The sequence below is a fragment of the Budorcas taxicolor genome, chromosome 7 (genome assembly GCF_023091745.1).
Source record: "Budorcas taxicolor isolate Tak-1 chromosome 7, Takin1.1, whole genome shotgun sequence".
NCBI classification, from domain to species: domain Eukaryota; kingdom Metazoa; phylum Chordata; class Mammalia; order Artiodactyla; family Bovidae; genus Budorcas; species Budorcas taxicolor.
The window spans coordinates 45,796,911-45,808,534 of NC_068916.1; the positions used below are offsets into that span (position 1 = coordinate 45,796,911).

General features: G+C 34.2%; 1 protein-coding gene across 1 annotated transcript in view; it reads left to right on the plus strand.

The window, feature by feature from the left end:
- Positions 1 to 10,210, plus strand: part of SEC24A (SEC24 homolog A, COPII coat complex component) — a 69,612-nt gene extending 59,402 nt beyond the window's left edge. Inside the window, exons 18-23 of the mRNA XM_052642462.1 lie at positions 1,512 to 1,687; positions 3,028 to 3,165; positions 5,202 to 5,306; positions 5,608 to 5,700; positions 6,977 to 7,080; positions 7,360 to 10,210. Coding sequence (XP_052498422.1) covers positions 1,512 to 1,687; positions 3,028 to 3,165; positions 5,202 to 5,306; positions 5,608 to 5,700; positions 6,977 to 7,080; positions 7,360 to 7,474 — 731 coding nt within the window. The 3' untranslated portion in view covers positions 7,475 to 10,210. The remainder of the gene's footprint in view (positions 1 to 1,511; positions 1,688 to 3,027; positions 3,166 to 5,201; positions 5,307 to 5,607; positions 5,701 to 6,976; positions 7,081 to 7,359) is intronic.
- Positions 10,211 to 11,624: the final 1,414 nt, after the last annotated feature.

Here is an 11,624-nt window from a genome sequence, read left to right on the forward strand (position 1 = left end):
GAGATATAAGTGATATAATTATCACTTAACCCATTTGAGTATATGACTCCATATATACATCTATGAGTATGTATACAGATTTGTATGGCCCTCACCTGAGTCTAGTTTTAGAACATTTCAATCACCCCTGGATGAACCTCTTGCCCGTTAATTAACGGTTAGTGCTTACTCTCTTCTTCTTCCCTCACTGGCCTTAGGCTACCACAAAACTGTTTTTTGAGCAACTGAGCGCATGCACACACATACAGACACGTACATGCAAACTATATTCTGCGTCACAGTCTACCTGCTGTGGACTTAAATACCATGTTTTACTTAATGTCTTCCGTGTCAGAGTTGCCTTCTTGAATTTTTTTTTGTTTTCTTTTTGGATCCGTTTTTCAAAAACATGGAGCTTAATGTCATCTTGATTCTTGCTCCCTTTCTTCAGGGATGACTGCCAGTGAGTCCATTTGCTTCAAATTCAATCATCAATTTGCTTCAAACTCAAATGCCTGTAATAGGAATAATTACCTATTTTCTTGAATTTCCTATTGGGAAAAAAATATTCTTTAATGTAACATGGTAAATAATTAACTTCAGTTTAGTCTCATGTGATAAAATTTAAAAATTGCAACCTAAGAAATTTGAGAGTCCATTGCCTTTATATTTTGTTGAACTAGTACATTTTTGTAACAGTACAATTATTATATCTTTATTAACAACAGCAACTATATGTCAGGCAGTATTTGTGAATTTTAAAAAATCTTCACAGCAAGTATTAGTTCTGTTACTAAATTTGGTTGATCCCAATATGTACTTTTTACCCCTCACATTTTGTCAAAATCCTTTAGTTAAGGTAATAGTAGTCTTCATTCTTTTTTGCTTATATATAAATTTGGTCATAGCAGTTAATAATGTCACTTCATTGAGTGTATTTTTGATACCACATGAATAGAATTTAGTTACAGTTTGAGAAGTGTTCAAAGGAACTACAGTGTTTTTGGTATTGGAAAAAATTGGGGGGTATATAGAAAAGCTTAAAATAGAGTGGCATAACAGATGATGAAGATCATCTAAATAACTAGTTCTTTCAGTAAATGTAAAATTTCTCTATTAAGAAAGAATGTGCTACAAAAAAAAAGCATGTGTGTTTAATTGCAGTCTTTTTCTTTCTCAGTGATACATAAAATGATAGGTTACAATTAATAGCATCTTAGATTTGGCAAAATAGAATTTTCCATTTGTATTTCCAATATATACATTTTACAGATAAGGATACTGTGGCTCATAAAGGTTAAATTACTTGCCAGATTTTCATACTGCTAGGAAATAGCAAAACAATTTTTCAACGTAGGTTTGTTTGATTCTCCAAATTATGCGCTTTTAACTGCTGTGTTTAGTTCCTTGTGTATGTAATAACTTGAGAGAACGTTTGTATAATTAAAAAAAAAGGCTTTTCTATCCTTAACAGTGGGGTAACTAAACTCCTATCTTTTTTTCTCTTTTGTCCCTACTTCAACTTCTGTTAGCTGTTGACAGGTCTGTGACGGCCAGTCTGAGTGATGCTCGTGATGCCCTAGTGAATGCCGTCATAGACTCCCTGTCAGCTTATCGTTCTTCAGCCCTAAGTAACCAGCAGTCTGGACTCATGGTTCCTTTCTCTCTCCGGCTTTTCCCACTGTTTGTGCTGGCTCTCCTTAAACAGGTAAAAGAATCAAAATCAGAAACTAACACAGTGAAAGCGTCAACAGCCAAAATTTTTGTCCTGTGAACCTCTTTCTCATAGATAACAATTTATAAACTCTGGGAAAAAATACAAAAAATTAACTACCTAAAGGATCTGGAGGATGTATGTGAGGAGAAACAAAACTTGGAAGAAGAGGCATGCACATGGTGTACTTCCTGTTATTTTAGCCTGACGATAGGTGACCTTTAATGTCATGCATAAGGAATAAAACATTAGTAATTTGCACGCTTTCTGGTGTGAAATATTAGATGACAGAGTTTAGGGTAATTACTGCTTCTGAATAGTAAGTGTAGAACCCCAGGACAGATAGAACCAAAGAAAGTGAAAGTCACTTAGTTGCGTCCAACTCTTTGCGACCCCATGGACTACATAGTCCATGGAATTCTCTAGGCCAGAATACTGGAGTGGGTAGCCTTTCCCTTCTCCAGGGGATTTTCCCAACCCAGGGATCGAGCCCAGGTCTCCTGCGTTGCAAGCAGATTCTTTACCAGCTGAGCCACAAGGGAAGCCCATAGGCACTCAGTAAGTAGTTTTTTGAATGAATAAATGGAACATCTTTCATTTCCTATAGTATTCTTTCTTTAACAGCGTTTTCTAATCTTCCTTATTTATAGTCAGTGCATTTGTTTTAAGGCAAAGTTTCATTGCTGTTATCTCTCTGCCTCTTTCTACTCCTTTCCATCAATAGAAATGCCCCAAACCTTATCTCTGATTTAGTGTTCATGGAACTAATATTCCAGTTGAAACTTACAATTACTTGTTAACTCTATTCTACTAAGTAGCTGTCTTCAAATTACTAATTTTCTTGGTTGATTTGTGAGCTTTGTTATTATACATTATTTAATTTCTCTAGCTGTGGGAGAGATGAGGATAGTTAACCACCAATCATCATCACTCAGCTTTTACAGAAAGCTGATCTTTAGTTCTTCATACTTCATATGCCTTTTTTTTTTGGCATCTGCAATGTAACTTTATCCTTTTTGTCCTGTTGTTTAGATTTTTATATTACTATTGCTTTATGATAGATTGAATGTTTAGATCTATTTCATTGATTAGGAAGCAGACGCCAGATAGATTGAATGATTTTGCCATGGTCAGATAATTAATATGTCATTAGGTGAGGATATAGCCACAATTTAGTAGATGTGTGTGACTGATTAAATATATTTTTGTAAGAACAAGTAACAGTAAATTTGTTAATTCTGTTTGAAGATGTTCTTTTAACAGCTGATATTTGCAAAATTTTATATGTATTTGTTAAATACCTTTTTTCTGATGGGTATATTTTTTTGTTATAGAAATCATTTCAGACTGGGACAAATGCACGTCTAGATGAACGCATTTTTGCTATGTGTCAAGTGAAAAATCAGCCCTTGGTTTACCTTATGCTCACAACTCATCCCAGTTTGTATAGAGTTGACAATCTCTCAGATGAGGTAAGATTGATTCATTTTTTTATTCACTTTTACTTACAAGCTTTTCACTTGGGAAGCTCATGAAAATAGTGCTTTTATTTAAGTTATTAAAGTAATAAACTTTACTGTTTGTTTCAGATGAATCTTTAGAGAGATCTAAGTAAATGAAGACATTGTCAAATTGACTAGAGCAACCTAAAATTTATTTAAACAGGTTGATCTGAAAGGAGTATCCAGTGTGAAATTACACTTGAATGCCCAGGTCAATGTTTAGTGTAATAATATTCTTGAATTGAAAAGAAAATATTTGTCTAAGTTGTAACATTATTCTCCTTTCATGGGAAATTTACTAGAGTTAAAGCTGCAAGCATGAAAATGTTAAATCATAATCTTTCTATAATAATATATTGTAGTCAAGTTAGAATATATATGTTAGAAGTAATACTTTGGTTAAAAACATTTGAGTTTAAATATTTTAAGGTACCTTGCATATATGAAGGAGATAACTTCTAAGCAAATGAAAATTGTTGATGACATTATTAATTTGTATTACAAAAATAATGACTTAAGATTACTCCTGTGTTTGACAAGTTCAACTGACTGGACCTGTATTTTTCTCAAATTAAAAAGTGGCAAATTAACATAAAAATACAAACACAGTATGTTAGATGTCTATAATATGGAAACCACTAGGAGAAAAATAATGGAGAAGGCAACGGCAACCCACTCCAGTACTCTTGCCTGGAAAATCCCATGGATGGAGGAGCCCGGTAGGCTGCAGTCCATGGGGTCGAGAAGAGTTGGACATGGCTGAGTGACTTCACTTTCACTTTTCACTTTCATGCATTGGAGAAGGAAGTGGCAACCCACTCCGGTGTTCTTGCCTGGAGAATCCCAGGGACGGAGGAGCCTGGTGGGCTGCCATCTCTGGGGTCGCACAGAGTCAGACACGACTGAAGCGACTTAGCAGGAGAAAAATAAATCACTCATAGTATATACATTCAGAGACAAGCACTATTAAGATTTTCAATGGTATATTAATCAGGACTCTCTTTTGCAAGTGAGCTTAGGAAAGAAGGGACTGACTGATGTGGCACTCAAATAGAAACCACAGGAAAGGCGAGGGTCTAAACTAAACTCAGGTCTAACTCAAATTCATAGACTCTGCATTGCTTCACTCTTTCAGACCAGCCTTTAAAAAACAGAGCCTAGATAACAAACAGAGCCACTTTAAAAAACAGTGGCTCTAGAAAACAGAGCCACTGATAGCTTCCCATCTTTACCACCAGGGAAGGACAAGGCTTTCTTTTCTTAGTTAACATTAATTTCTGATTGGCTGTATTTGGGCTATAGTCTCTCTTGTTCCCCACATGCCCTAAGGCCAGAGGTCTTAAGGTACTGTGATTAATAGGTCCTAGTAGAGCTAAAGCCGGCTGAAGGTAGTACCTCTTGATAGGTCAGTATTTTATTTACTTTCTCCCTTAGATAAGAATCATTAAGTACCAAGTTTTAGTATTTAAATCAAATTTTGGTCAAAAATGGTGTAGTTATGAATAATTAAAGGTGTATATTTTAAGATAGCAGTATTATAGTCAGTGATAAATGATGAACTTCCATTTCTGGACTTATTAAATAAATGTTAAATTGAAGAGAACTAGAAAATTCATTTGCATTAGATTTACTCTTACATCAGGATGTATATATGATCTAAACTACACAATCATCTGTTATCATTAACTAAATTCAAGACTTTATTTGGATGTCACTAATGTATCTAATCAGGATACATGAGTACTGATTACATTTATTGTATTAGTTTTTAAAATAATAAATTAAGATCAGAGAGTAATTTGGCTTGACTGGGATCATGATGGCTTTGTTTAGATAAACGATATATATTTCCTCCTCGTCTTTATGTTTAAATATGAATAATTCTGATTTACCTAAATAAATTCCAAAGTCTCAAAGGTAACACTCATTAAACTTCTTTTTATTATTTAATTGTGGCTCCCTAATAGTTATATCTAAAAGCTTTAATCTTTTGCTCAATTTTTAAGGGAGCAATCAGCATCAATGATCGCACTATACCTCAGCCGCCTATTCTTCAGCTTTCGGTGGAGAAGCTGAGCAGGGATGGGGCCTTTCTCATGGATGCAGGTTCTGTGAGTAGTCTTGACTTCTCTCTGTACACTACTACCCTCATTCCTCTTAGTTTCTCTCTTAACGGATTATGTGTTCTTTATATAGTTTTGTATTCGCTGCCTTCTCCTCCATAGTCTCCTTGCATGCGGAGCATACAGTGTCCTGTCGTGGTAAATAGTAGTTATCATTACTTTAGTTGGAGGCTATACAGTTTCGATAAACTAGCTTCCCTTTTTGATCTTTTAAAACACAGTGGTTAAAGGTTAAGTCAACATCTCACTGTTAAGCTATATCTCAAAATAATTTTCTTCCTGTCTCCAGGTACTAATGCTTTGGATTGGAAGAAATTGTGGACAGAATTTTCTCAGCCAAGTTCTAGGAGTTGAAAACTACGCATTAATTCCACAGACCATGGTAAGACTGTGTAATTATAGTGATGGTGGTAGGCTTAAAAGGTGTTTCAAATGATGGCAAAAACATGAACATCCTATTTTGAAATCATAGCTGTATTTTAGAGGCATTCTGTAGGTTATTTTGCATTTTTGACTTGCTTGTTCTTATATGTGTATACTATTTTAGTGAGAAAGTAATGAACGTAGTTAATGGCCAAAAAATGTGTGCTGCTGTTGGCAGGAGTTGGCATTAGTGTTAGGGCTCTTCTGTTTCTGTGTTTTGTGTTTTTTGCAAGTGATTTCATTGTTCTTTGGCAGAGTCCTTTTAACTGCTGCCTTAGAGTAAGAACTAAGCTAACTGCCACACAAGCCAACGACTTGTGACCAGATCAGTTGGATTTATATTGATTATTGGAGAATGTAATATTGGACTCTGTCACCCACTCTGTAATCTTGAATAAGTCACTAAAAGCCTCATTTGTAAAAATAAGAGCGCTGTTGCTTATGGAGGAATACTTGAAACAACACATGAGAAAGCACACATTAAATCTATGTAACATTTGGATAGTTATGAATTTTAAAGTTAGAATTAATTATAACATGGTCTTATTTCATGTCATACTTTTCGGTTTCAACTATCAATTTGTCACCAACTTTGGAATTATATTTTATGTCTGCGTCTTGGTCATATTTATGGGTTTAACTTCATTTATAGAAGTCATTAGGAGATTTATGTATTTAAAAGACAAAGGGTTCTATCTAGGATAAGCACTAGCTTAATGGCTGATCTAGATGACTAGGCTCTTTAGGTAATGAGGAGATAAGAAATTGTTATATTTGTAATAACTGTCTGAATGGATTACTTAATTCTAGATGTCATAATCAGAAGATAAGAGGTAGCATATTCTTCTAGATCAGTGTCTGACAAACTATGCCTAAGGAGGCCTGCCACCTGGTTTTGTAAATAAAGTTTCAGTGGAGCATAGCCATGTCCATTTACTTACAGTATATAGTCTATGGCTGCTTCAGTGGAACAGTGGCAGAGTTGAGAAGTTGCAACAGAGACCAAATTACCTGCAAGCCTGAAATATTTATTATCTGTTCCTTTAAAAAGTCTGCCTACCGTTTAGGGCAGCGAGAAAATTGTGGTTTGTAGAATCTTAGGCTCTTCCCCAGACCTCCTAAATCAACTGCAGTTCAGTAAGATCCTCAGGTGACTCATATACAAGATAAAGTTTGAAAAGTATTATAGATGATAATTTAGAATAAGTTGTATGTTGCTGGTTTTTGTTTAATAGACAGACCTTCCAGAACTTGATACACCAGAATCTGCCAGAACAATAGCTTTCATCTCTTGGCTTAGAGAGCAGAGACCATTTTACCCAATACTTTATGTAATAAGGTAAGTTGAATTTGTCATTTGTCAATACTAAAGCAGTTTGCTTGGCTTTGCAAGGAAACCTTTGAGTTGAATCATAGGTATGTGTAACCTATTGCAAACTCTAGAAGGATATAGAAAAAAAATTGTATTTTCAATAAATAGTACAAGTTAGTAGTATTAAGTTATGCTTTATATCCATTTATTAGCAAAGTAGATGTCAAAGCTTTGTGACAAATCCACTGTTTATTTTACTATTACATTTTGTCTAATATATATAAATATTTGTCTTTTATTCCTAAGGGATGAGAGTCCAATGAAAGCAAACTTCCTTCAAAACATGGTAGAAGACAGAACAGAATCTGCTTTATCATATTATGAATTCCTCTTGCATATACAACAGCAAGTGAATAAATGAACAAATGAAGATACTCGACTTAATAATTTCAAAGGAAAGTCACAATAACACAGAACACCTGAGAGTGTGTAATACCTTCCTTTCCTATTAGGTTTGTGGACTAATGTGATGATTATATGTTCTCACTGTGATTTCAACAAACTAGCAAATAAAGGAACACAGTGGAGAATCAAACATGCAACTCTGAAATACTGTATTTTTCAAATCAAAATATGTCTGCATATGATTGATCACACAAATGACCTTTGTTCTTTGCTGCCAATTATGTTTGAGTTGTTATGGATTGAAGTAAGACAGCATCACAGAGGCAAAGTACATTTTGTAAAATAAAGACTTCTGTGTTCCAAATGTATATTTCTCATTTTTTTCTGAATTTTTGGCTGCTACATTTAAAACCTCACAGGATTAAATGATCTTTTTAAAATAAAAAGATTTTTGAAGTAAATCATATGTTGGAAAACTAGTATCCATCCCCCAGAGTTTTGCCTTTTTTTTTTTTTTTTTAAGGAAGAAAAAGGATCATCATGTTAACTAAAACTAGAGTAAATTAACTCTAGTCTAGCTTGAGAAGAATATGAAGTGATACAGTCAAGCTTTGTCAGTATTCTCTATACTTGAAGAACAAAGTCACTGATCTGGAGTGAAAACTCTCAAGTGGTTTTCTGATTTGACTGCAGAAGACTTGGTTGGACACACTGTCTTGTTCTGCAGTGAAAAAAATCGGAGCTGTCTTCATAAATATGCTGGGACTGGCAATAGTCGGGAGACGAGAAGCATAGTTATCTTGATCCTTTAAGTGGGTTTTAATTTGTACATTTCTGCTCTGTGATGTATAATAAAAGCATTATATTGGTGAAATGAGTATGAATGAAAGAAATTAAAGATTTCTTAAATGCTGTCTCAAATTCATCAGTAACATTTTCTAAGGAGTTTTATAATTAAATTGGAAGTTGCTCATAAGATTTATTCTTAACATTAAAACTTAATAAAGCATGAATGCCACTGTTTGGTTTAGTGGATATTAAGATCACACAAATCCGATATATGGAGATTATAAAAGAAACTTGATTTCTGAACATGCTCAAGATACTGCTTTTTGATTTGGCCAGAGAAATATTATAGTAAAAACTATAAGTGAATTTTGTTTACAAATAGGTAAATTATACATCTGTATATTTAAAGTGGTGTGATAGAATATCTTTAAAAAGAGTTTGGTCCAGTTTTCACAGATTCATCTTGTCTTGTATGAACTTTTTGAAGTAAAAGTTGTTCATGACTAGTACTTGATGAAAAGATTTTTGTTTCTTTGTTTTAATGGATTAGAAAAATGTGTTTACAATCTTGATCTTACATGATCACCAATGAAATAGTAACTTTCAGGTTTACATCAATATGAGCTGACTTTAACTGAATTGTTTTGGGTTAGGGAAGAAATAGGTCCCACTAGAGTATATACTACTGCTTGCCAGCCAGATCAGAATAATTGTGTTCTATAAAAATATTATCTCTCTTAAGCAGTGTTAAGGTTTATTTTCAGTATGCAAGTGATACACTGAACTGGAAATTTTCTTGAAAGCTGCTTCCTTTATTAGGAGGCAATTTTCAAATTGTAACTAATTAGAATACATTTCTATTTTCCCCTCTTCTAAAGAAACTGAGAGTCATTATTATGCACTGATGTTTCTTAAAATAACTAAAATTCTGTTCATAATGTGAATTTTAAATGTTGATATTGTAGGTCCTTTTTTAATAGTAGTAATGAATCTTCCAGAGGGGAAAGTTTGTGCTCCTAGGGACAGTAATCTTCCTTGTGCCTCACTTTCATCCCTAAGTGGGTATGACTCTTGTTATTACCACATGCTTCGTTGGTATATTTCACAAATTTACTTTAAAAAAATTATTTTAGATATTGCATAACATGTGCAATCCAGAATAATTTTATAGTAGCCAGGTCATAAAAAACATAACTTTAGTAAGAATTCACAATATTTGTTCTCCCAGTAATGAGGGAATGAATGACTCTTTTGGAGATATTGATATTAATCAGTTATTTTTTGCAATATTGAATGTGTTACTTTAGTTTTTTTTAAGTAGGGCACTACCTGCTATCTCATCTTGTATTACTTTTTGATGTAAAGCAACTAATATTTACACTCTGCCGTATTTTTTTTATTGTAGTTGTAAATTATGAAAGATCCTTGAATTTTCTACAGATCTACAACTACTGAAGTGATTGACAAGGGCAATCTTGGTATTTAAATCTGAGTGGCAGTTCTACCATAAAAAGTACTCTATTTTTCTAATTTCTAGGATTTTTAAAATAACATTTCTGTAAGTCTGGCACATTAATAATTCACTCAAGCTGTACCATTTATTTAGTTTGCCTGTATTTCATTGTTTTAATTTAATGTATTGAGTCTAATAGACTGTTTTACAATAATTAGAATAAAAGATTTTTCTTCTAATCAAAGATGCATAACAGCTGTTATCTAGGGGACCACCAAATGTGATTTCAGGATTTTGTTAACTATTACAAGTATAATCCTTATGTAGAAATTTTAATTTTGTAAAGTAGTGTATAATATTGTAACATTAAATTCTTGTTTTCAAATTCAAATATGTACTGATATTCAATGTGCTGTGTTAAATCTTGCTTCTCTGAAATGTTAGAGACAAGATGTCTTCCTTTTTACAGTTTGTAATTCTGTTTTTTTCCTGTAAAAAAAAAAAAGTCATTTGTAACCCATGCAAATAATCGTTTGAACTGTGCTAACTTATCGATTTGGCTATTCAATAAAGTTAATTGAAAGAGCTTCATACTGTGGTTATGTATTTAAATTGACATTGAATAACTTGACAGTCACTGAGTAGTTCTATGTTGTACATCTAAATTAAGTCAGTAGAAAAATACTATTGAAGATGCTTTAAACCTAAGTCAGAGTCTGGGATTTCATAATCCTAATTCTAGATGCTCACTCTTCAAGAACAGCTAGGTTTAAAATTCTAGATTGAAAGGGTTTAAATTTTTTTATTTTTTTATTCTCAATATGTTCAAGTTAGTACTCTATTGTCTTGTGTCCCTTATGTTACTGATATGATGCCTACTGTAAGTCTAATTGGAGAAGGCAATGGCACCCCACTCCAGTACTCTTGCCTGGAAAATCCCATGGACGGGGGAGCCTGGTAGGCTGCAGTCCACGGGGTCTCGAAGAGTCGGACACGACTGAGCGACTTCACTTTCACTTTTCACTTTCATGCCTTGGAGAAGGAAATGGCAACCCACTCCAGTGTTCTTGCCTGGAGAATCCCAGGGACGGGGGAGCCTGGTGGGCTGCCGTCTTATGGGGTCTCACAGAGTCAGACATGACTGAAGCGACTTAGCAGCGGCAGCAGCAGTAAGTCTAATTGTTATTTGAAAGATAATCAGTTAGCTCTTAAACGATTTTTCTTTTATCCTTAATATGCTATAGTTGTAATAGTTTTACTTGTTGTTGTGTTTAGTTGCTAAGTAAGTAGTGTCTGGCTCTTGTAGCCCTCTGTCCATGCGATATCCCAGGCAAGAGTGCTAGAGTGGGTTGCCATTTCCTGCTCCACAGGATTTTTTCGACCCAGGAATCAAACCTGTGTCTCCTGCATGGCAGGAGGATTCTTTACCACTGAGCTGCCTGGAAAGCCCAATAGTTTCACTACTCTGAGTTTATTGTTTATCCTGCTTGTTTTTCAGTGCATGCTTTAATCCGGAGATCCTTGTCTACTTTCAATTCTAGAAAATTCTCACTTTAAAATTTTATTTTTAAAAACTAGGTATAATTGACATATAAAGTTTTTTTTTTAAGTTTTTGCTTCAGTCATTCCCTCTATTCTTTCCCTTCAGAATTCCTTTTTGATGTATGTTTTTACTAATTCTGCTTGTGACTATGTCCAGCTGAAGTTTAATCTCATCTATTGAATTTTATATTTGTGTAACTTTCTGATTAATTTCTGCCTATTCAGTAATGTATTAAAACTGTTCTATAAAATTCTGGGGGTGGCTTTCCTAGTGACTCAGATGGTAAAGAATCCGCCTGTGATGCAGGAGACCTGCCTTCAATCCCTGGGTTGGGAAGATCCCCTGGAGAAGGAAATGGCAACCCACTCCAGTATTCTTGCC